At 43.6% G+C, this 26,957-nt stretch overlaps 1 protein-coding gene across 1 annotated transcript in view; it reads left to right on the forward strand.

The window, feature by feature from the left end:
* The window catches only part of LOC126298506 (aquaporin AQPAn.G), a 175,693-nt gene that overhangs the window by 99,745 nt on the left and 48,991 nt on the right, over positions 1 to 26,957 (forward strand). Inside the window, exon 3 of the mRNA XM_049989842.1 lies at positions 18,621 to 18,764. Coding sequence (XP_049845799.1) covers positions 18,621 to 18,764 — 144 coding nt within the window. The remainder of the gene's footprint in view (positions 1 to 18,620; positions 18,765 to 26,957) is intronic.

Raw genomic sequence — 26,957 nt, forward strand, 5'->3', positions numbered from 1 at the left:
GTGAACAGTGGAGAAACGTTGTGTGGAGTGACGAATCACGGTACACAATGTGGCGATCCGATGGCAGGGTGTGGGTATGGCGAATGCCCGGTGAACGTCATCTGCCAGCGTGTGTAGAGCCAACAGTAACATTTCCAGGCAGTGGTGTTATGGTGTGGTCGTGTTTTTCATGGAGGGGGCTTGCACCCCTCGTACAGGCCTACATTGATGTTTTAAGCACCTTCTTGTTTCCCACTGTTGAAGAGCAATTCGGGGATGGCGATTGCGGCCGGAGTGGCCGAGCGGTTCTAGGCGCTGCGGTCTGGAACCACACGACCACTACGGTCGCAGGTTCGAATCCTGCCTCGGGCATGGATGTGTGTGATGTCCTTAGGGTAGTTAGGTTTAAGTAGTTCTAAGTTCTTCGAGACTGATGACCTCAGAAGTTAAGTCCCATAGTGCTCAGAGCCATTTGAACCATTTTTGATGGCGATTGCATCTTTCAACACCATCGAGCACTTGTTCATAATGCACGGCCTGTGGCAGAGTCGTTACACGACAATTATATCCCTGTAATGGACTGGACTGCACAGTCCTGACCTGCATCGTATACAATACTTTTGGGATGTTTTCGAACGCCGACTTGTAAGGCGGACGTGTAAGTCAGTTTCAGCAAGATGTCCGGATACTTTTGATCACATAGTGTGGCACTGGTAATTTCTAAGAAGGGTTGTGTATGCAACGCTCGGGCTCCAAACGATATATATCGAGCGCGCGACTCTCGTGGAGGCAAAATATGGACAGTGTTTATTGCGGTGATTAGAGGGATGACAAAAGACGCACGTTTACTAAGTTGACATTAATTACAAATTGAAACTAGTAATTTCACTTACTTTACTCGTCAGCCACGTCTTCTTCATGGACTATTCCGCGTACTGTATACGCGGTCGGGAGCAATCCTTGTTCTCCGAACCCAGGTACGGTATAGATAGGTCTCTGAGGAATACTGGGAGAGCCCCGAAAGGTTGAACTTTCCCATGCAACCGCAAACTGTTAAAGTACATGTAACGGCGTAAAGTCAAGCGCCGACACACCAGTCGGAGACGAGGGAGCAGAGAGGGCTATTAAGAAGACGTCAGCCAACTGCATGCCGCGGCCCACGATAAAGACAGGGCGCGGCGCGGACGTCACGAAGGTAGGCCTGACTCTCTCTCTCGCTCAGCTTAACAGACAAACTACGCTTCTGCAACTGTTCACTCGCAATTGCATGTTTATCTACAAATGAGAATTGCATCTTCTGCTGTGAATCCGCTATTATGGAGTCTTATTGTTTATTAGAACTACAGCGTTCGAAAGTCCATATGCCTACTAATGATTTGTTACGGCTGTACTGGGTATAATAAAGCTTTAATCGGTTGGATGAGGCACATCTTGTATGAAATGAGCACTGTTAAGCAGTAGAGACTAAATGCTGTTATACCATTTATGCAGAGCATAGATCTTAAATTACAGTCACTGCACAGTCGTGTATTTTGTTGTAGTACTAGTGATCAGTAGGACTCTCTAAAAGCAGATTTGAGTAGAATACGCAATTATTGTTAGTACATAAACACCCAGTTACGACTTAACACGATTTGAAACGCATTTCGTTTGCTGAGCTGAGCGAGCGAGCTAGCTCAGGCCTACCCCCGTGACGTACGCGCCGCAGCCTGTGTTTCTCGTAGGCCTCGATTGCACGCTGACCGACTCCTCTCCAGGACGACAATGCGATGGTAGCGGCCTCTATGCGAAGAGATTATAAGCGCCTCTCCGACTGGCCGCGACCCACTTCTACAGCAGCATCAAAATTAGAAGACCATTCAACACCAGCGACTTAGGAATTGTATGTACCGATAAACATGGTTTACTTTGTCTGTCGCCCTTTGCTTGCGGCATGTCTGTTTAACACAAAGTTAAGTTTTGTCATGTACTTTTCGAAAAAAAGCTCATTAATGGGATTTTCTTGAATTGCTGTCTTGGTATCCGAGAAACAGGTTTCCTAGACGTACCATCTGTGACAACTAGGATTCAACAGTACAATTACTGGAAGAGCTACAGTTCGTCCCTGTCTCTCGGTCGGCCCTCTCTTTTAATCGACGATTTGGCAGATTTCTGTGTGTGGAAAGATGGATCGTCCAAAGAAACAGAATCATTTACAAAATCATGTTGCAATTCTTCTTTCTTCAAGGTGCTGCAGGACTTAAAGCCGTCTACTATAACTCTTGTCCTGGGCAAGAGACACGAAGTTTCCTTGCCCATCGAATATACTCTAACTATGAAGCACTTACGGGATTTCCTTTCAGTGTCTCCAAAGGATCCACATGTTTTCAAATTCTTGTTTTACCGGTCGTTCTTTCTTGTATTTCCGGGTGGCTATATGTTCTTCGCCTATTTCCACTATCTTATTTTGTCCACCGATAGGAACGCTGACCTTCGTGACACATAGCAGACTTCTCAACAAAACCCATAGTAGTCACAAATGGTGTTCTCGATAACTCGATTTCGGAAGCAGTCGCTTGTAAGGTATACTCTCTTACCCAACACGAGAGAAAAACAATGCTCTTTTAGATGGCCAACCTTCAATTAACTAACAAGGTGCTTTTCCTTATCGATGTTCCTTTCTGACGTGGCGCGCAGTACAGTTGAAATAGGAAATCAGCATCGGTGGATTTCTTACGAAGTTTTACACAGCTGTCTCCATGTCAATTCACACAATTGCAGAAACAGTCAGTTGGCAGCAATCGATAATCCCAACAGAAATCCGGCCGTGGTGGTCGAGCGGTTCTAGGCCTACGGTCACAGGTTCGAATCCTGCCTCGGGCATGGATGTGTGTGATGTCCTTAGGTTAGTTGGGTTTCAGTAGTTCTAAGTTCTAGGGGGCTGATGACCTCAGATGTTAAGTCCCATAGAGCTCAGAGCCAGCCCAACAGTAATCCATACAAGACTCCACATTACACAATCGAGGAACTGACTTTCACTAGGTAAAAATATCAGGCCTGGAGACTACAACGGCTTCACTCATTCCTGTTCATAACGCTAAACGTTGTTCACTTGGCAAAGCACTTAACACTTTCGATATCTCCCGCCACGACAGCCGTACTTTCGATTATTTCGTCGTTCGATATATGTTGTTCGGAGCCCGTGTGTTCTATAAGCAACGCTTCTCGGAAATTAGCGTAGCATTAGAGATTGCTCCTAAAAACACTTCAGGCGGCGGAGAGTGGAAACGTAGGAAGGTTAGAGTTTAACATCCCGTCGACAGTGACGTCATTAGTCGGAGCACATGTTCGGATTAGAGAAGGAAGAGGAACGATGGCAGCTGTGCACATTCATCGGAATCATCCCGGAATTTACCTTAAGCGGTTTAGAGAAATCTCGGAAAGCCTAACTATCGATGGCCGGACGCGGATTTGAACAGCTGTCCTCCTGAATGCTTGTCCAGTGTGCTGACCACTCGGAGCGATGGAGCAGAGTGCAGTTCAGAAAGTTTGTAGGAATTTGACAGTCCACGAAGTAGATGTAGTTACAGGAGAAGCCCTAGTTCACCAGGAGTAATATAGGAGGAGGAATCACATGTTACTGTGTAATGAACCATCAGAGTATTCTCTCAAACTTGGGAGCTCCTTAATGCTTAGCATTGGCGTGATGTTAGCAAAAATCCTTATGTAACGTTTCGTACTGCGTGGAGTTGCAATACAGGAATTCCTTCCACCAGAACTGAGGAAATTATACGTCTGTAGCATTTCAAGATAATCGATACATGCTATCAGTAGCATTCAACGGAGAGAAGGTCGGTCAAGCACATTTGGGTAATGTGGAAGTCCTTAAATAAGTAGTTTTTAGAGACTGCTTATAGAAACGATGCGGTGTTGCAGCGCCTGTGTTGTTAAGAAGAATGATGCAATTTTCCTTCCGATATGCAAGCATTTTCAAAGGAACATTGCATCTTCCTTCTTAACAACGCAGACACTGCAGTATGGTATATATCCGCTGATGCCAGACAGCGGCTTTCAATTAAAATGTTCTCCTCGTTACGGAAATTACGTAAAGACTCAGGAACAACAACATCTGGACGTTTATGTTTCTTCGTGAGTCGTGCACGGATAGTAAAAGCGATTAAGGTGACCGCTCGTGTAAAGCGGAAATCCGGGTTCGAGTCCTGGTCCGGCACAAATTTCCACTGTCGTCATTCCCTTATACAGCTGATCGTTGTTCGTATTCGCAACTGCGAGAACATTTCATGTACATGCTTCTAGAAACAGCTGCTCCCACATACGTGCACCATTCACGAATGGAGACGGCACATTAGCTCAATTGGAAAAAATACGCGTAGGTAACATTATTGTATGATAAGGGGATCATCGGACCATTTTCCGAAAGTTGTGACTTCCTATACTATCAAACAGTGGGTAGATGTTGGCAAAATTAATGTGTAACATTTTGTACTGGCCAGTCTAACGAATTTTTGTGTCTACGAAGTTTGACACTCACTAGGGGTGCAATGTTTTGTACATTAGCTCACTACATTAGACGCAGGGCTTCTCTTGAACAACTCACACTTCTGTTGCCGGTCAACCGCACCCAGCGCCCCAAGCGCGTCATGTTTTGAGCCATGGAGCAGTTCGCGGCGCAAACCACTCGGCGTCTCAGTTGAAGTCCCACGTCACTTTGTTTTCCGTGATATTGTTGCTGTATGTTGAATTCTTTTGTAAGAAAACAAATGTGTGACTCTCTCCGTTATGTTGTTATTTCTTAATGATCTGTGTAGACCTTTTGCGAAAAGAAACCAAGTCATTGTAATCAAAATTGCACCAGTAATACTCAGAACAAGGGTAGGAGATGGGTATAATGTCTTGTCGATGATAAGGTCATAAGAGACAGAGTACAGGCTCGGAATAGACAAGGATTATGAAAGAAATCGGCCACGTCCAAGGAAGTCATACCCCTATTCCCTTTAGTCTGTTTAGGTAAACAATTGAAAATCGAATGAGGATCTGAATCCACCCGCTCACCAGAAAGAGTCCGGTGCCATAAGCACTACACCGTATCAATATACAGGGTGAGTCACTAACTATTGCCATCAAGAATAACTCCTAAAGTATGGTAGGAGCTGAAAAGTTTGTGGGCGCGCGGGATTAGCCGAGCGGTCTTGGCGCTGCAGTCATAGACTGTGCGGCTGGTCCCGGCGGAGGTTTGAGTCCTCCCGCGGGCATGGGCGTGTGTGTTTGTCCTTAGGATAATTTAGGTTAAGTAGTGTGTAAGGTTAGGGACTGATGACCTTAGCAATTAAGACCCATAGGATTTCACACACATTTGAACAAAAGTTTGTGGAACAAAATTTGCATGGGACAACGGGGGCCATAATATGACGATGTTTTTTTGTTGCTAGGAGGGGTCGCTTCAGATATATGAAGGTCAACTTTTTTTTTAAATGGGATGCTATAGTTTAGTTCTTATTTTCTGATAGCGGCAATCGAGACGAATCAAATGATGTGTAACAGCGAGGTCTTTAAAGGTCAACGAAGGTCACAAATGTGTCATGAACGTCCATTTACAGAAGGTGTTCGATGTGATGACTATTGGTATCAATGCAGTGCTGCAGTCTTCTTATCATGGATTGAGTGGTAGTCCTTATCATATCGGCACTTACAGAAGCACATGCTCTGACAATTCTCTCTCACATATCTTCAGGTGTAGTTGGAACGTATTTATAAAAAATGTCTTGTACGAATCCCCACAAGAAAAAAATCCAGAGGCGTCAAGTCTGGCGAACGAGTCGGCCACGACACATCTCCTCCGCGTCCTATCCAACAATTTGGGAATTGTTTCTGAAACTCATTTCTAGGCATCAGCGAAAAATGTGCCAAACATCCATCGTGTTGATACCACATTCTTTTCTTTATTCCTAAAGGTATTTCTTCCAATAACAGACCTTTCTTGCAGGAATGTGGTGTACTTCCTACCATTAAGATTTCCTTCTTTGAAATAGGGGCTATAATTCTGTCCTCCAGAATCCCACACCATACATTCACCGACCACGGTTTTTGGTGTGCAACTTGCCGCTGCCAACATGGATTTTCAGTTGCCCAATACTGCATGTTTTGCAAATTAACATTTCCATGGATTTGTGAATGTAGCCTCGTCAGTAAATAAAATCAAGTTAATAAATGTGTCATCCCTCTGAATATGAAGTTGAGCCCTTCGTCAGAATTCAATACGACGCAAACAATCCGTACCAGTTAATTCTTGGTGGAGACTGATATGGTAAGGATGATATTCATGACGATGCCGAACTCGAACATCACAACTCTGGCTCTTGCCAGATTCACTTGCGATTTGACGGGAACTAACACAAGGATCTCGAACCGCAGCGGCAAGAGCACCAATTTCCGTTTCCTCGTTAGTAACTTTCCTTTGCCAGATATGTTTCCAGTGCGTTAAAGATCCAGTTGTTCTCAATTTATCATACACATATTTAAATGTACGAAGTGGAGGATGGGTAAGTTGAGGATATCTTTCAGCGTATAAGTCTCTAGTTCTCACTGAATTTCGTTGGCATTCTCCGTAAATGAGAAGCATATCGACTTGTACTTCCAAGGAATACATCATTCACATTCGCTTGATTCGACGATAGTAGTCTTACCGTTCCTATTAGTGTTGTATTGCGAAACCGTCGAATGGTGTTTACATATCAATGGCACGTTAGATGGATAAGCCGTATTCGGCGAATATATTTACTATTTGCACAATGTACGAGGCAGAATCGTTAGAGCATGTGCTTCGGTAAGTGCCGAAGTGATAAGGAATATCACTCAATCCATGATAATAAGATTGCAGCACTGCATTGATACCAATGATCATGACGTCGAACACCTTCTATAAATAGACGTTCATGCCACCTTTGTGACCTTCGTTGAACTTCAACTTCTTATTGTTACACATCATTGGATTCGTCTCGACAGCCGCTATCAGAGAATAAGTACTACGCTATAGCATCCCATTTAAAAAAAAAAAGGTTGACCGTATCTCTGACGCGACCCTACCTAGCAACAAAAAAACAACGTCATATTATGGCCGCCGTTGTCCCATGCAACATTTGTCCTACAACTTTTCAGCTACTATTACACTTTTGGAGTTATTCTAGGTGGCAATAGCTGTATGATACCCAAATTAGGAGCGTTCTTCCTATCCTCTAACCTTAATTGCGTGCATCTTCATGTTCCTTATGCCATCCCAGCTTATAAATACATCATTTTTCTTTGGATACACATCTGACAGTTCCTATATTAAAGTGAGATGTCATGTTAGTCATAGTGGCTCGTCGTTGCTTCGGACCGTTCTCACTAGTTGCAGAGAAAAAGCTTAAATGTACCCTTGGTAGAAAATGTGTTGTGCTTAGTTGTGGTAACTATCACATTTCTTTGTTACCGGTACATGCATGAAACCGTAGTTCAAGGAGGGTTGATTGATTCCACAGATTTGTACATGAAATTTCTTCAGTCTGACGCCCATCATCAAACTCGACTCGGACCCTTTAGGATGGCAATGCCTTGTAATAAGTGACGTAGTCGGCATTTGCTGGGTGTAAGCAAGCGGTTGAATCCTGTATAGTACGTTTGCTGCCGTAATTTTATGTAACTATGCCACAGCGCTTGACCTGTCAGTACGAATGCAATTGTCTATTTGTTTTGTTGATTTCTTCAGTCAGGTGTTACCGTATATCGATTCGCTAAGAAATTAAGAATTTCACATGAGGTCACATTTTGAAATGGACACTACTGAGAAAATACGCTGTGACAGTAATAGAGGTTAAACATATTCATTAGAAGAGCACATTCATGAGATGCTAGTGGTCTGGATATCTTTCGCCAGGAATGCTCCATGTAATAACGATAACATTGCCGTGACAGTTAGCGGGGAACATTGCCTCGTTAACCTGTTTTTGTGGAACTCTTGCCAATGAATACCCTCTCATTAATTCTGAGATTGCAGTGATCTTCTCACCACCTTCTGGTGATGTGTTACTGAGGTGGTCTCTCAGAATACCAATTGGAGTTATAACGAAGTCCCTCTATAAACTTCCTCAGATGGAATACGATATACGAGTATGCAGCACTTTCCTCCCTCCTGGCTCTCTCTCTCTCTCTCTCTCTCTCTCTCTCTCTCTCTCTGTTTCCTGCCCCCTCCCCCCCTTTCTCTCTCTCTGTCCCACTCCCTGCCCCCCCTCTCTCTCTCCCTCTCACTCTCTCTCTCTGTCTCTCTCTCTCTATCTATCTCTCGTCCTCTCTCTCCTCCTCCCTCGAGCCCCTCTTTCCCTCTTTCATTTGCCTTCTTCTTTTCTTTCCCTTTTTCTCTCCGTCTAATACGTTCTCTCCTACAGTTTTAGATTCGTGAGAAAGAACGTGTGAGATGATTTCCTACCATATCAGCGGACACAATCTTAGCGGTGCATGTAAGCGAGCTGTCGATGCAGAGAAGAACAACAGATACTTGTCGGCATGTTTACGCTACGGCGGGAGCGGCAGTGCCAGCAGTCCAGACGTTAACACTATCTGTGGCAGCGTGAAGTAATTACCGACCAATCAGAAGACGTCTTTTGGCTGTATAAGGCCACGACAGCACCAGTTTTGACAGTCAGTTTCTCCTTACGAAGACAGTGGAGGTAATCGTCGAAAGCTCGAGGTTGTACCCTGAAAAACTCCGAGCATGTTTTATACAACAGTTTTGGATTGGTCTGTAGGGTAAACAGAACTGTAATATGAATTGATATACTCCTGTGTATATAACATCACACCATGTGGATGGTGGAAACTTCAAATATAATGAAACTTCCTGGCAGATTAAAACTGTGTGCCCGACCGAGACTCGAACTCGGGACTTTTGCCTTTCGCGGGCAAGTGCTCTACCATATGAGCTACTGAAGCACGACTCAAGCCCGCTACTCACAGGTTTACTTCTGCCAGTGCCTAGTCTCCTACCTTTCAAACTTTACAGAAGCTCTCCTGCGAACCTTGCAGAGGTAGACGAGGTACTGGCAGCAGTAAAGCTGTGAGTACCGGGCGTGAGTCGTGCTTCGGTAGCTCAGATGGTATGCCGGCCGCGGTGGTCTGGTGGTTCTAGGCGCTCAGTCCGGAACCGCGCGACTGCTACGGTCGCTGGTTCGAATCCTGCCTCGGGCATGGATGTGTTTGATGTCCTTAGGTTAGTTAGGATTAAGTAGTTCTAGGTTAAAAAAAAAGCCTGCACGGTAGCTCAGTGTGTTCGGTCAGAGGGTTAGCTGCCCTCTGTAATAATAAAAAAAAAAAAAACTGAGTGCACCGATCAACAACGAACTGAAACGAATGTCTTACGGCGTCCGCCCCGAGCCAATTCGACGAAAGAAAGCGAACAAAATGAGATAAAAAAAAGGTAGAGCACTTGCCCGCGAAAGGTAAAGGTCCCAAGTTCGAGTCTCGGTCGGGCACACAGTTTTAATCTGCCAGGAAGTTTCACATCAGCGCACACTCCGCTGCAGAGTGAAAATCTCATTCTTCAATTCTTCAATTGTAATGGTTTCTAATCCAGTGCATCAGTCATCTTCAGATCTTAAGAGAAAAAACTGCCTCTTTAACGCTTTTAAATCTTGAGATGATCAATACCTAGAACTGAAACTGGTGATCAATATTCTTTTGCGATCTGGCCGATGAATTCTATAATGATCAAATCATGGTCACGGTATTCGCACGAGATCATGTCGCTATTAAAGGGGAAAAAGAAATTGCTCAAATTCTACATCTATATACGGAGAACTATAATTCAGCGCTGTTTAATGATGAAAACCGTATAATATTACTGTACTTATGAATGTTAACCTTCTACGAGGGTTGGAACTTAAATAGTGGCAACTATTTATTCACAACCGATACAAAAGAGTTACATATTTGCACCTGTTACTCTTCTTCAAAATAGTCGCCAGCGTTGTGTAGAACCAGTTGCCAGCTATGTGGATGGCATAGCATACCGTTAGCAGAGCCTGTTCTGTTGATGGTGCGAATGGAGCGGTCTAAAGTTATGGTGATTCTCGTGTACGGCTGTGATGGTGTTATCCTAACGAATTATGTTCCTCCACGGCAGACCGTCAATGCACAGCATTACTGTGCGTTTTTGGAGCATCAACTGCGACCAGCTTTGCGAAAGAAGCGGCGACACTTTCTGAGCAACTCACCCATCAATTTTGCACGACAATGTGCGGGCACATACAGCGCAAGCTGTGGCTGCTCTGCACGGTCGATGGGACTGGGAAGTTCTGTACCATCCACCATACTCCCCGGACTTCAGTACTTGTGACTTTGATGTGTTTCCGAAGATCAAGGAACCACTTCGTGGCACTCACTTCAGAACTCTTCCACAGATTCGACAGACAGTAGACCGCTCCATTCGCTCCATCAGCAGAACAGGCTCTTCTAACGGTATACTACGCCTTCCACATCGCTGGTAACGGGTTCTACACAACGCTGGTGACTACTTTGAAGGAGAGTAAAAGGTGCACACATGTAACTCTTTTGTATCAGTTGTGAATAATTAGTTGCCACTATTTAAGTTCCAACCCTCGTACTACGAAGAAAAATTTGAAATACTAGGAAGGAATTACCAGATATATATAAAGCTGGTGCCACATATTAGTAGTAGATAATAGATCTTTGTTAAATTTCTGGCATCGAGCGCGGTGGCGCAGTGGTTAGCACACTGGACTCGCATGCGGGATGACGACGCTTCAAATCCGCGCCCAGCCATTCTGATTGAGGTTTCCCGTGATTTCCTTAAATCGCTTAAGGCAAATGTCAGGATGGTTCCTTTGAAAGGGCACGGCCGACTTTATTCCCCATCCTTCCCTAATCCGATGGGACCGATGACTTTCCTATTTGGTCCCCTCCACCAAATCAACCAACCAACCTTAAATTTCTGGCTAAAGAAACTAGTATTACTACTTAAAAGCCTGCCTTCCCGCGGCGCTTCTTCTAGCTTAAGTAAAAACTACTTTTCATTAAGATACCAAATCAGATGGTCACTTGACTTATTTATGAGGGTTGTTAGGCCTTTTTTCCACTCGAAGCTGAGTTCTTTCTCACAGACATACGCTTCTGAACTGGTGAAGCGTCAGAGTCAGCTTGTAAGTCAGGAAGGGAATAACACATGATGTGTTGCAAATAAGAGTTCGCAGTGACATGTGTTTTGTATTTTAATAACGCACAGAAGAAAAGGATGATTTTCTCCCCTCCAACTTCCCAGACGTAACGACTAATGTTGGAAACACTCATTATTTTAATGGTCTACTTCACTGGTGAAACATCAGACACTTAATTCCATCACATCTGTCATCTGTGCAGTATGATGTTCCATACTCTCAAACGCCGACTTATTAAACAGACAAGATCCATTTCAAACTTAGGGAATTTTCCTGTATGATTCCGCAGTATACATTTTTTACATCTGTGTATTTCTCCTATAAACCTGTGTTCCTTGACGTTTGTAGTCCCATTCCGAAATAAAAATTTCATTTTATGTCAATAACTTACACTCTCAGCTAACAAGACTGGAAAATCTACACACATCAAAAGCTCGTCATAAAATTTATACTTCAAAGTGTATACAAACGACATAAACTGGGACTGAACAAAAATGGCAAAGGATACCGGCAGTATCTTCCTTTCTTTTTTTTTCAGCAAACTCACCCCGTCATTAACCTTAAATGATTTTTGGACACGATGGAAAACATAAATGTGTGTGACTCTACGGGGATTTTAACCCTCTCTTCTAGAATACGAGTCCTGGCCTTAACAACTGCGCCCCCCTGCTCGTGTTGTTAGTTTAGCAACGTGCTAAAATCAAAAGGAACTACAGAGGTCCTTACAGATGTGAGATACGATAAAGGGAACGTTCCTGAAAAAAATCAGGCAAAAGACGGTACGTAAATTTCATACTACTAAGACTATATCTTTAAACTCGTGTCTCACTGTCATATGTAAAAACTGACCAAGCACTCTACTTGTACATGTGCCGTTTCAGATGCATTGGCATCTTCATTTGGAAAACGTTATTTAGTTTACCAAAGCGCTCCACCAATTTTTAGCTATCTTATTTATTTCGTTTCCTAGCCATGCAGTCCTTGCCTTCAGTTTCCATGAGTGCTCCTGCAGCTTCAATTTTTAGTTGCATTACTTTATTTTCGATGAGCTGGTCGTACAATATTTTAGGCTATATGCAGTAGGTTTTCAGCGTTACTTCCAAAATTTGTTGACACTGTACCAGGTAACTAAAAATAACTTGTATAAACACGGAAAATTGGAGACTAGAAACTGATAAGCGACATTTTCTTCGGCAATGAGTTGTGATAAGTTGTCAAGCAGCTGCTCCATTCCATGTGATTTAAGGAGCCTCAGGAATTTCGCAGGGATGGTGAAGCTCGCACCATTTCAGCAAAGAACAGGAGGGCAACCCTTGCCTTGAAAATAAAACGAGGTACATAAAATTTTGACGTGTGGTTCATTACAGACGAAATAGTAATTGGAATTGGACACGAATGAGGAAAAGAATCAGGTGTGTTTAAGGAACCAAAGTGACATTCGCAGAAATGATTTTGGAGAAATGGAAGAAATCTTGACTCATAATGGCCAGACGTGAATTTGAACCATATTTCCCATAAAAGCGACTGGAGTGCTTTAAACACTGGACCTCTTCGCTCGGTTATGGTAAAGAGGATGTAATAACTTAGCACAAGACTAATGAATAGTCCGATCCATTCAGATAAGGTTGGCTCTGTCACTTCTAGTTGAACGCTTTGCACAGAGTGCAGTTATGCATGATATTTTACTTTTAACAAACCTGTTACGGAGCTGAGCATACCCTTGCGTTCTCTGTTATTCAAACTTGGAAGCGCAATGAAATATTCGGCAAATTGCATGCACTTCCAAGAGATGGTGTGACCGAAGAATAGCGTCTACACAGACTATACCAAAAAAATTCCACGAACGAGTGGCACACATTGATTTTCTTTTAAATGGAGCAAGATATACACTGATCAGCTAGAACATTATGACCACTGACCTACGATCGATATAAATCCATGCAGGCGCTAGCAGTGTCACCTGGCGAGGAATGACTGCTTGTCAGACACACGCGCGGTGTATGTAGTATCAGTGAGGATACTGCCGTGTATAGAACAGGGAAGGCGCGCGCTCTATCGGAGTTCGAGCGAGGGTAGACTCTGATGGCCCAAAGGCTCAGCACAAGCATTTCCGAAACTGCACAAGTGCTGTCTTCAACACGTGGCGAAACCAGGTCCAGACGTCGTGTGGTTGCGTGGCCACCTCTCACTACAGATGTCGGACGGCGTAAACTGCGCAGACTGGTAAAACAGGAACTGTGACGGAACTAAATTCAGACTTTAATGCTGGGCAGAGCACAAGTGTGTCTGAAAACGCAGTGCGCCGAACACATCTGCCGATGCTCCTCTGCAGCTCACGACCCATGCATGTGTCAATGTTAACACCAGGACATTGGAAAATACGACTGAAATGGGCACGTGACCATCAGCACTGGCCGTTAGCGCAGTGGCAGAGCGTTGGATGGTCTGATGAATCCCGATATCTTCTTCATCGTAGCGAAAGTGACCGCGAGTCCATCGTCTTCCGGGAGAACAGAGAACAGTTCGTGCACATAGTGGCGGCTCCATTATGCTCTGGGAAACATTCACGTGGCGATTCAGGGGTCCACTGGAGCATCATAACGGCCAAGGAGTATCGTGTACTTGTTGTAGACCACGTACACCCCTTCATGACGATCATGTTTCCCGATAGCAGTGGCATTTTTCAACAAGATAATGCGCCCTGTCATAAGGCAAGGAGTGTGATGGAGTGGTCCGAGGAACACAGTGGCGAGTTCCAATTGATATGCTGACCCCTTAACTTAACAGATGTGAACCTGATGGAACACATCTGGGACGTGTATGAAGTGACGGCAGAGCTAATGCCCCCTCCCCCCCCCCCCCCCACTTGGAATTTACGGGAATTAGGTGACTTGTGTGTGCAGATGTGGTGCCAACTCTCTCTAGCGGAGTGCCAAGGCGTCATTGCTTTAATGCCACGACGCTCCGCCGCTGTTATACGTGACAGAGGTGGATATACCGGATATCAGTGTACATTGATTAGTGTGGATTGACAAAGAATTTCTAGCAACAGAATTTGGGTAATGCCAAGTTCATTTCTCCTGGCGCGTATAGAGAACTGAGCGCACGCATCGGATGCGTGTAAACCTTACAATAATTAAGTAGTAATGCTTAAGTAGTAATGTCCTATGCGCTGTCACATGCGTTGTAAGCCAAACACAATATCACACAACAAATCTTTAATAAAACACAAAAGAGTAAGACAGGACGGCCCACTGTTTGAAATTAACTAGAGGTAACGAATAAAACTAAAAGTCAATTTCATTTTCTCTGTCGCTAATGTCTGTTATACGTTAGAATATGTAATGATTTATTTGCTTTGCGGTTAAAACCGCGGTTAAACTCAACGGTTGTCTAGCGCACAGTTCTTGAATTCGTACCGTCTTGTACCGCGCTGTATCTACGTAATAGTACGCCGTGTGACAACGTAATCTCGAAGTAATAAATTTTCACTGCATACCTCCACATTAGCAGCGTAGCTGTCGTCACTTGTGGCTTATTATCTCACTTTCCTCGTTTCCTTCGAGGTCATATGATACGAAGTATGCTTAAAAATATAACTTCCTTTTTAAGTAACTTTATTTAAGAACCACTATTACCAGTTTCCATCTGTAACAGTTCGTCTTCAAACGGCTTACTGGCTTTCATAGTGGGGTCTCATAGTCCGTCTTTTTACGGAGGTAGCGCCCTAAACTAAGCAGAGATTTATACTTGGTAATCGCAAAATTTAAGGGAAATAGAAGAATTTACATTTCGAAAACCAAAAACACTGTTTTTGAATATATTTTACGCTCTATATCTGCCTGAACTACTTAGTTTTCGAGTACCGCAAAGGCTGATTCGATCCATGCAATAAATATGTAGATTGCGATAATTGTGCCACTTACGGTTTTAGCACTAGGTAGCTGATACACAATGCAACACCAAATTTGCCAAATCAATCTTCCATGACAACAATGCGTGAGCAGTTATGCCATCCTGTATGCGTGGAATAAAGTCACCTGAAACTTCATGGCAGATCAAAACTGTGTGCCGGACCGAGACTCGAACTCGGGACCTTTGCCTTTCGCCGGCAAGTGCTCCACCAACTGAGGTACCCAAGCATACCTGGTTCAAATGGCTCTGAGCACTATGGGGCGTAACATCTGAGGTCATCAGTCCTCTAGAACTTAGAACTACTTCAACCTAACTAACCTAAGGACAGCACACACATCCATGCCTGAGGCAGGATTCGAACCTGCGACAGTAGCAGTCGCGCTGTTCCGGACTGAAGCGCCTAGAACCGTTCTGCCACCGCGGCCGACTGAAATGGCATACCCTTCCTCTCCTAACACACGCCATTATCATGATAATAACATGATGTTTCCTCGGAGTAACTAACGTTTTCTCCGTTGTGACTATTCCTGTCAGTTAAAACCGGAATTCTAAGAATGCCAGTTAATTACCAGTACGTTATCCTAGTTTTCTAAGGACAACTAGATAGCGTCACCAAGTCAGTCGCTCGTTGGGGTCTTTTCAAGGAAAGTTTTTAAATTACTAGATATTTTCACCGACAAAACACACCAAGGTGACAAAAGTCATGAGATACCGCCCAATGTCGTGTCGGACCTCCTTTTCCCCGACGCAGTGCAGCAACTCAAACTAGCATGAACTCAACAGATCGTTGGAAGTATTTAGCAAAAATATTCAGCCACGCTGCTTCTACAGCCGTCCATAATGACGAAGGTGTTGCTGGTACAGGATTTTTTGCGCGAACTAACGTCTCGATTATATCCTATAAACGTTCGATGGGATTCATTTCGGGCGATCTGAATGGCCAAATCATTCGTTCGAAATGCCCATGAATGATTCCTCAAACAAGTTGTGAACAATTGTGGCCCAATGAAATGGCGCATTGTAATTGATAAAAAATCTATCCATGTTTGTGAAGATGAAGTACACCAACGACTGTAAATGGTCTCCAAGTAGCCAAACGTAACCGAGGACCAAGTCTATTCCGTATAAACACAGCCTACAAAATTATGGAGACTCCACCAGCTTGCACAGTGCCTCGTTCACAATTTGGGTCCATGGCTACTTGGGGTCTGCGTCGCGCACGAACCCTGTCAGCAGCTTTTACCAACTGAAATCAGGATTCGTCTGACCGGGCAACGGTTTTCCGGTCGTCTAACGTCCAACCTATATTGTCACGGGCCCACGAGAAGCGCTGCAGCAAAGCCACTCTTGTCTGTCCTCTGCTACCAAGCCGGCCGGAGTGGCCGAGCGGTTCTGGGCGCTACAGTCTGGAACCGAGCGACAGCTACGGGCGCAGGTTCGAATCCTGCCTCGGTCATGGATGTGAATGATGTCCTTAGGTTAGTTAGTTTTAATTACTTCTAAGGTCTAGGCGACTGATGACCTCAGAAGTTAAGTCGCTTAGTGCTCAGAGTCATTTTTAATCTGCTACCATAGCTCATTAAATCCAGATATCGCTACACTATCCAAACGGATACGTTCGTCGTACCTCCGACATTGTTTTCTGCGGTTATTTCACGCATTGTTGCTTGTCTGTTAGCACTGACAACTCTATTCAAACTCCAGTGCTCTCGGTCGTTAAGAAAAGGTCGCCAGTCACTGCGTTGTCAATGGGGAGAGGATCTTGTCTACTGCCGTCTTTGCATAGTGGTTAGTTTTCACTAAGTGAGGTCTTCGCAGGATGTGGTTCAAATGGCTCTGAGCACTATGGGACTCAACATCTGTGGTCATCAGTCCCCTAGAACTTAGAGCTACTTAAACCTAACTAGCCTGAGGACATCACACACATCCATGCCCGAGTCAGGATTCGAACCTGCGACCGCAGCGGTCGCGCGGTTCCAGACTGAAGCGCCTAGAACCGATCGACCACACCGGCCGGCCAGAATGTGGCTACTGTGATGTTTGCGTACGTCTGTTTATCGTTAACCATTAATATGCGCTCATCTGAGGATAGATTGGGTCGAAAGTTAAACGAAGGGTAGCGGTTTGAACGGCAGGGGAAAAAAAGTACCAAGGCAAGATGCAAGAAAGGAAAACCTCTGCGTTAGTCATGTCGGATAGTAAGAGCAGTAGCGGATGCAAGGGTTCGGTGGATACTTTAGACGATGTGAGGCGTTGTTACTCGGAGGATGCAGCTGAATATTGGCACTGACTTCTCTACCCGCGTCAACATGTCTGTAACTGTTGGGCTCATCATCGGTTAGTGTCCGATAGGTCATATACCGGATTCACAGTGTAGGGTAGTGTTGGCGGATTGTTTGTGCTTTAGGGTGCGAGTTTATCGGCTTCCCTGTGAAACGTCCCCTTAGAAAAATTGTACATGACTGTGCTTAAACTGACACACAATATTTTTTTTAGCGCAACGCAATCTGACTTTCAGTAATCCCTACAAGAGAATGGCCCTGACTAACATTAACCTATACGTTTCACCAATCACTTACCTCACAAAAATCTTCGTTACTCAAGCTACTGCAATACAGCGAGCGCCACTACTGCCAGCTAAATAAAAGATTCAAACTACGGAAGGCACTAACTACTGATAGGCATAGTTAGCAAATGAAAGATTTTAATAGAGAACAAACAATGTATTTACCTTAATAGTCATAATATATATAGCAGTTCATGACATCCATTCTTACAAATTTCAAAACTTCGCCATCTCTCTCCCCACATCCACCACTGCTGGCGGCTCACCTCCAACTGCGCAACGCTACGCACTGTTAACAGCCAACAGCCCAACACTACAATGGCAGACAACAATGCAAACCAGCCACAGACTGCACACGTCACAGCCAGTGATTTTCATACAAAGCCTACGTGGCGGCGGCGTTACCAAAATAAAAACCTAAACAGCCTACTTACACCTGTTGTTGCCTGTTGGTCGGATGTGATAGCAGCTGGCGTATCCAACTGACATACCCAGTCAGCATTGCTGATGTGCAGGGAGTCGACGATGTTATCGCTTGTGAGAGTGTGTTAGTTCGCCATATGTGGTTATGCCTCAGCTAGCAGTGTCTTTGGTCGCCTATGCTTCCACCAGTGGTTGTGTACGCTATACAACCGCTATTTTTGTAAGTGAATATCGCTATCTTGTAACTTTTGGCCGGCCGAGGTGGCCAAGCGGTTCCAGGCTCTACAGTCTGGAACCGAGCGACGGCTACGGTCGCAGGTTCGAATCCTGCCTCGGCCATGAATGTGTATGATGTCCTTATGTTAGTTAGGTTTAAGTAGTTCTAAGTTCTAGGGGACTGATGACCTCAGAAGTTAAGTCCCCTAGTGCTCAGAGCCATTTGAACCAAGCCATTTTGTAACTTTTGTCGACTCAGTGTACGAATCTTGCAGCGCATTATGTGCCGCTTGGTTACGATGCGGTGTGTTTTGCAGGCGCTGGGCCATGTGAGCGGCGGCCACGTAAACCCTGCCGTGACGATTGGACTGCTGGCCAGTGGAAACATCTCCATCCTCAGGGCGCTCTTCTACATCGTCGTCCAATGCATCGGCGCTGTTGCTGGCTCAGCCGTACTACAGGTAAAATAACTGGCACAATTACTTTATACACATCCTGTTCTGGTCTTAAATAACCGTGCAGTACATTGACATGACGACATATTACATGCACTATCAAGTAACATTATCACAAATTACTGCTACTCCCAAATGCATTCTTTTGATAAGCCAACGTTGGAGCTAGCCAAGCTAAAGAGAATTAGTCGGATTCTGAAGCGCCGCCGATGGTGTGTGAAACCATCTTCACGCCTGTGTTTGCCATGGTCGGTAAACGGTGCGTAGTGGAGGATTCACATAGCGGACACGACAATATAGGTTGTCCTACAGCTTTTCACTTGGGTTAAAAATGGCTGTGAGCACTATGGGACTTAAAATCTATGGTCATCACTCCCCTAGAACTTAGAACTGCTTAAATCTAACTAACCTAAGGACACCACACAACAGCCAGCCATCACGAGGCAGAGAAAATCCCTGACCCGCCGGGAATCGAACCTGGGAACCCGGGCGTGGGAAGCGAGAACGCTACCGCACGACCACGAGATGCAGGCCAACTTGGGTTATGATATAGGTAATTTGCGAACCGAGGAAGTTTTTTGAAGTCTAGACGAGTTCCTCCAACCAATTCTAACACTTCTAGCGTTTTGAAAACGTGACTAATCGAAGGGTGGTATCCATCGTTAATCACCAGCAGCTCATAGTGACGGTTTCGAGCAAATTGAAGATTTTTCAGTCGCTGCAGTATCGTTAGCGTCAATTCCGACATCAAATTAAACTACTGCATAGACGTGATTCTAGTTGCGTTTTTTTAATACTTAGCAACTGCGTTGCAATATGCTGCGACGTTAACCTCGGACGTCAGTGGTCTCTGGAACACCATTGTTAACAATGCGGATATTCAGATTGGTTCCATTAGTCTTTTCACCATATACTTTCACTATAGAGACATGTGGGATTTCATAACAGTCGCTGTTTCTGGACTGCTGCCCCGTAGACTCGAAATCTGAAGTTTGCCTCAAATTCTGAAACTTGCATAAATCGTTTCCTCGCCCATGTCAGCAATGAGCGAAATGCGAAACAGCCTTATTTATCTACTTTGCCAGTGCACGTCACGTGACATACGTAGGAGCTACACGCTATACGAAGTAGTCATAATAATCTAGGCGATAGCGCACGTGCACGATATTTTAGTAGCAGTTTTAGTAAATAAGAAAAAGAAAGTCAAATATCCATCCAGGAAATTTTCAAGTTCTCCATACCTATGACTTCGTGCTTTGTTTATTTCAATTATCCTTTGAATTATCCGATCACTAACTCCTTTTTAATTGGCTCTGAACGCTGTAGCGACTGCTCATATCCAGTTGGTTTATCACCATTCTTCGGCGAACCGCCTATAACGTTTTTCGGATTAGGTTGCACAGTTATGTCTAACTTAGCGCTCGCGTGTCAGACGTCTCACCAGTCCTGTTGTGTCTGCGTTACCAAGAATATGTGTGCTGTACAATCAAAGAACTATGACCACCTCACCAGTCGCTAAACTTGTCTTGTAAGCACTTCATGTTCACAAAGGTTCTTCGTATGTCCTTGGAGCGCATAGCGACAAGACTAGTGAGTGAGTAGGAGGTAAGCATTCGCTAGTAATAAGAAAATGGATTGCATTTGCCTTCACTTCCCGCAAAGATTTTCGAAGTGATGTAGCATACATCCGCTATATATGTTCTGTTTTCAACCAGGTTGGTTTTTTCTAGTTAGTTTTTCACCTCTTCTCGTAGTTCGTCTGAAGTGGTACCATTCTGGGAGTTTCTCATTGTCTTACGCTTTCTCCTATATGTTGCATTTCAGCTCAGGACCTTGCCAAGGTAAAGTGGGTTGCGTTCCTCATCGATACAGACAGCTGCATTGTAGGTGTAACACAACGAAGCAGTATCTCCGGAGACGACAGACTAACGCATGGCTCCCGTAGAGGAGCACCAGCCTTTTCGGTACTTGACTGATTGGTCTGTAGCATTAGCCAACGTGCCCTTGCTGAGCTGATACTGCGAACAACTGAAAGCATGGAGAAGTTACAGCCGCTATTTTTCCCGAGGGCAAGAAGTCCTTCTGTATAGTTCTATTATAATGGTGTCGTTTTGGGTAAAATATTCCGGAGGCTCCCCATTCGGATCTCTGTACGCGTACTACTCAGAAAGACGTCATAAGCAGACACAGGATTGGCTTTCTACAGGTCAACAGGTAGGTAAGAGGTTTAATAAGGGAAATGGAGAAGTCGAATTTAGATACAGTGGGAATTAGTGAAGTACCAGGAAGAACAGTAATTCTGGTCAACTGAGCACAGAGTTCTAAATACAAAAGAAATAGGGATTTCGCAGGAGTGGGTCTAATAATGAATAAGAATATGATATGTGCACGTTGATATCAACAGCACAATGAACTCAGAGAGACACGAAGTTAATACCTAAAACAACAGTACAATTTTATACACAAACTACTTCCACAGATGATGAAGATATTGAAAGAATTAATGAAACTATAAAAGAAATTATTCATATAGTTATGAGAGACAAAAATTGAATTGTGATAAGGGACTGGAATTCGAAAGTAGGAGAAGGAAGAGACGGAAAAGCAATAAGAAAACATGAACAGAGAGAAAGGAATGAAAGAAGAAACCGACTGGTAGAATTTTTCACAGAGCATAATTTAATTTTTGCTAACACTTGTTTAGGAATCAAACAAGGAGGTTGAACAACCCCTAATAGACTGGAAACACTGGAATATTTCAGACCGATTATATAATGGTAAGACAGTGTTTTCGAAACCATGTTTTAAACTGTAAGACATTTCTAGGGGGAGGTGTGGACTAGCCATTGTTATTGCCTATTAATTGCAGAATAAAACTTATGAGATTGCAAAACGATAGGAAATTATGGATATGAGACCGAGATGAATAGTAATATTCAGATGTGGTTGAGAGTTCCAGAAGGGGCATTATGCAACACTTGACTGAAATACTGGAAAGGAATACAATAGAAGACGAATGGAGGAAACGACATTCAGTTTAAGGAGATGGCGATTAACATACTTTTAGTTTTTTTATATTTGAAACAATCGCTTTTTTATGACACGATAATAACCGGTTTCGACCTACAGTGGCCATTTTAAGATGCTAAGGGTTCCATTCGGAGAACAAAATTTCACGAGTTGTCAAACTTAAAGGACCAATCGGGAGCTTTGAAAGAAGAAATTGCGAATGCACAGATAAATAAATATGTAAAAATACTAGATATAGTATAAATCTTTCGATTAGACAGAAGATATGGAATTTAAGTGATAAAATAATATAAAAATGCTTTAATGTAGTAGATGAACGTGCGTCTAAACGACTAAAAATGAGACTGACAGTAAGTGCAAAATGCCTTCGATGAGTGGCTAGAGGACAAAAGCAAGGCTATAGAACAATGCATAACTTATGGAAAGATAGACGCCGCCTCTATGAATATTAAAGAGACCTTTCGAGAAAAGAGAAGTACCTGTCTGAATATCAAAAGCTCAGCCAGAAAGCCACTACTGAGCTAAGAAGGGAAAGCTGAAAGACGGAGGGAACACATTGAAAGGCTGTGGAAGGAAACTGAACCTGTAGGTGATATTATAGTAAGGTATGAGGTACTAAATGACGATGAAATGGGAGATCTGATACAGCGAAAAAAATTTCACGCAGCATTGAAAGCCCTAAATTGAAAAGAAAACGCTGGAGCAGACGACATTCCTTCAGAGCTATTATACCGTTAGGAGAGCCGGCCATGACAAAACTATTCCACCTCGTGTGCAAGATATTTGAGACAGGCGAAATATCTTAGCTCTTCAAAAAGAATGTCCGCAGCTAGTGGTCTAGTGGCCAGCGTTGCTGCCTCTGAATCACGGATTCCCGGGTTAGATTCCCGGGCGGGTCGGGGATTTTCTCCGCCCGGGGTCTGGGTGTTTGTGTTGTCCTCATCACTTCGTCATCATTCCGGAAAGTGGCGAGACTGGGCTGTGTAAAGACTGGAAATTTGTACGGGCACTGATAACCGCGCAGTTGAACGCCCCGCAAACCAAGTATCATCCTCATCAAAAAGACTGTAACAATGACAGTTCCAAAGAAGGTAGGTGCTATCGGGTGGGACTACTACTGAACAATTACTTCAACCCAATCACATCAAATGACAAACTGCAGTCTCACTGCAGTCTCTCTAAATCTTACGTCTAGCTAACCTCACAAATGCAGACATCACTAAATGAGTGCACAGAGTTCACTTTCCAGCTATCAGATGGCTCTTAAATGTATTCAGAAACGAGTCACAAGCAATGTTTGTCATGTGGTTGCTGTTCTTAGGAAACGAAGTGAAAAGCAGATGGGTAGCGTAAACCTTCAAGACTAGATGACAGTTCTCTTTCCAATCATACGACGCGCAGTGAAGAGTGACATATTTTTATCTCCTTGGTAAGTGCATTTTAACTCCTTTATTTTGTATGTCATGATCGGTGCAAAGACAAATACCTGCTACAACGACTTGAGGACCAACGCGTTGCTCAGCATCTGCTAGAGAGTACAGTTACCCGGGTACTATGTTCGCGGGCGTTCATCAGCGAGTACCACCCAAATAAAACTTCAGGTAAAAACATGAGCTCATTTCCCGATTCACATACCACCTCCTGAGAAAAATAGTCGTAAGAGTGTTCTGCACTACTCAACAGGAAAAAGATGAGGAATTGCTGGGCAGCGTGAAAAATGTGGTGTCGCTCTGCATTTAGAACACTGTCAATCATTCTAGCTGATATGCAAAACAGTCATACTGGCTGATATTTATTAAAGTATTGAACTACGATCTCAATGGGTAAATAAGTCATGGTTACAAAAAACTATCATGCATTATTTGTAGAGAAATGGGAAAATTTGTAGAAACTAAACGCTGGAAAGATCAGTTTGGGTTCCAGAGAAATGCAGGAACACGCGAGGCTATACAGACCCTTTGGCGTGCCTTAGACCAAAGGTTAAAGACAGGCAAATTTATGTTTAGAACATTTGTAGATTTAGAGAATACTTTTGTAATTGTTGACTGGAATAGACACTTTGAAATTCTGAAGATGTTGTTGTTGTGGTCGTCATTCCAGAGACTGGTTTGATGCAGCTCTCCATGCTACTCTTACCTGTGCAAGTTTCTTCATCTCCCAGTACCTACTGCAACCTACATCCTTCTGAATCTGCTTAGGCCATTTATCTCTTTCGTCTCCCTCTACGATTTTTACCCTCCACGCTGACCCCCCAATACTAAATTGGTGATACCTTGCTGCCTGAGAACATGTCCTATCAACCGATCCCTTCTTCTAGTCAAGGTGTGCCACTAATTTCTCTTCTCCTCAGTTCTGTTCAATACCTCCTCATTAGTTATGTGATCTACCCATCTAATTTTGAGCATTCTTCTGTAGCACCACATGTCAAAAGCTTCTATTCTCTTCTTGTCCAAACTATTTATCGTCGACGTTTCACTTCCATACATGGCTACACTACATACAAATACTTTCAGAAACGACTTCCTGACACTTAAATCTATACTCGATGTTAACAAATTTCTCTTCTTGTGAAACGATTTCCTTGCCATTGCCAGTCTACATTTTATATCCTCTCTACTTCGACCATCATCAGTTATTTTGCTCGAAAATAGTAAAACTCATTTACTGCTTTAAGTGTCTCACTACCCAATCTAATTCCATCAGCATCACCCAACTTAATTCGACTACATTCCATTATCCTCGTTTTGATTTTGTTGATGTTCATCTTATATCCTCCTTTCAAGACACTATCCATTCCGTTCAGCTGCTCTTCCAAGTCCTTGCTGTCTCTGATAGAATTACAATGTCATCGGCGAACCTCAAAGTTTTTATTTCTTCTCCATGGATTTTAATTCCTACTCCGAAGTTTTCTTCTGTTTGGCTCTGAGCACTATGCGACTTAACTTCTGAGGTCATCAGTCGCCTAGAATTTAGAACTAATTAAACCTAACTACCCTAAGGACATCAACCTGCGACTGTAGCGGTCGCTCGGCTCCAGACTGTAGCGCCTAGACCGCACGGCCACTCCGGACGACCTTTCTTTTGTTTCCTTTACTGCTTGCTCAATATACAGATTGAATAACATTGGGGATAGGCTACCACCGTCTCACTCCCTTCCCAACCACTGCTTCCCTTTCAGGCCCTTCGACTCTTATAACTGCCATTTGGTTCCTGCACAAATTGTAAATAGCCTTCCGCTCCCTGTGTTTTACCCCTGCCACCTTCAGAATTTGAAAGAGAGTATTCCAGTCAAGATTGTCAAAAGCTTTCTCTAAGTCTACAAATGCTGGAAACGTAGGTTTTGCTTTTCCTTAATCTATCTTCTAAGATAAGTCGTAGGGTCAGTATTGCCTCACGTATTCCAACATTTCTACGGAATCCAAACTGATCTTCCCCGAGGTCGGCTACTACCACTTTCTCCATTCGTCTGTAAAGAATTCGCGTTAGTATTTTGCAGCTGTGACTTATTAAACTGATAGTTCAGTAATTTTCACATCTGTCAACGCCTGCTTTCTTTGGGATTGGAATTATTGTATTCTTCTTGAAGTCTGAGGGTATTTCGCCTGTCTCATACGTCTTGCTCACCAGATGGTAGTTTTGTCAACGCTGGCTCTCCCAAGGCTGTCAGTAGTTCTAATGGAATGTTGTCTACTCCGGGGGCCTTGTTTCGACTTAGGTCTAGCAGGGCTAAAATACAAACAGCGAAGGGTTATTTAAAACTTGAACAGAATCACGAACGCAGCTATAAAAGTCAAAGGGCATGAAAAAGAAGAAGTCGCCGAGTAGCGAGTGAGACAGTGCTGTAGCCTATCGCCAATGTTATTCATTCTGCATATTGACCAAGCAGCAAAGGAAACCAAGGAGAAACTGAGAAACGAAATGAAAGTGGAGGGAGAACAAATAAAATCTGTGAGGAGTGCCGATGACATTGTAATTCTATCAGAGACAGGATGGGACTTTGAAGAATAACTGACTGGAAAGGATAGTGTCTTGAAAAGAGGTCGTAAGCTGAACATCCACAAAAGTAAAATAAAGGAAATGGGGTGTCATCGAAGTAAACCAGGTGATGCTGAAAGGATGAGATTAGAAAATGAAACACTAAAAGCAATAGATGAGTTTTGTTATTTGGGCATCAAGTTTATGACACTCTGGTTCTTCTAAGTTCAGTCCCCTGTCATGAGCCAGCAAAAGAAAGCACCCAAGGCTGCAGAAAATAACAGGTCCTCCTCTCCATAGCAGAAGCAAATCGGGAGCAGAAGCATTTAGCTGTGCGATCAATGGTAGTAGTGAGTATTCTCTGCAGTTTTCATGCATCATTAAAGAGTCAACTATATGGACTACTGGGATGCATATTACATTACAAAATATGCTGCATGACAGTTTGGGCATAATCCGCCACTTGACATCATCTCCTCCTCATTTTCAAAATGAGTGCCGATGTAGGTGTGCTGAGATTAATCTGTAGCACAAGTTCATTTTTTGAACACAGCCTACGACCAGCTTAGAGACAGAAGTGATGACACTTTCTGCAGGACCTGACTATCATTTTGCAGGAGAACGCTCAAACAACTACAGTGCAAGCCTGTCAGTGATTTGTTTGACTGATGGGGCTGCTAAGTGCTATTCCACCTACTGCACTCGCCTGACTTAAGCCCTCTTGAGTTAAACTTGATTTCCAAACGGAAGGGAACACTACACGACATTCACTTCAGAACTGCTACAAATTCGTAGGGCAATAGACCGCGCCGCTCGAACTGTCAACACAACTGGCACTGCTAAGAATATTCTACTACTTCCACATCGCTGGCAACGGGTTATACACAATGCTGGCGACTACTTTGAAGGTCAGTAAAACTTTGAAACACGTATCTATTTTGTACGAGCTGTAAATAAATAGTTGCCACTATTAAAGTTCCAACCCTCGTATTTTATAATATGTACAGATGTGTGGCAAGTTATACATCCTTACTCAGATCCTGTACCAACTCATCCACTAACCACAGCTTCGCTTCCTAGAGTACCGTCAGATCTTATATACGAGGGTCGGTCAAAAAGTAATGCCTCCCATTTTTTTTCTACTTAAAAAAATTAAGTTAAGTGAAAAATTTGAATTTGGCGCCATTCCTCAAA

Source organism: Schistocerca gregaria, chromosome X (assembly GCF_023897955.1).
Source record: "Schistocerca gregaria isolate iqSchGreg1 chromosome X, iqSchGreg1.2, whole genome shotgun sequence".
Classification (NCBI taxonomy): domain Eukaryota; kingdom Metazoa; phylum Arthropoda; class Insecta; order Orthoptera; family Acrididae; genus Schistocerca; species Schistocerca gregaria.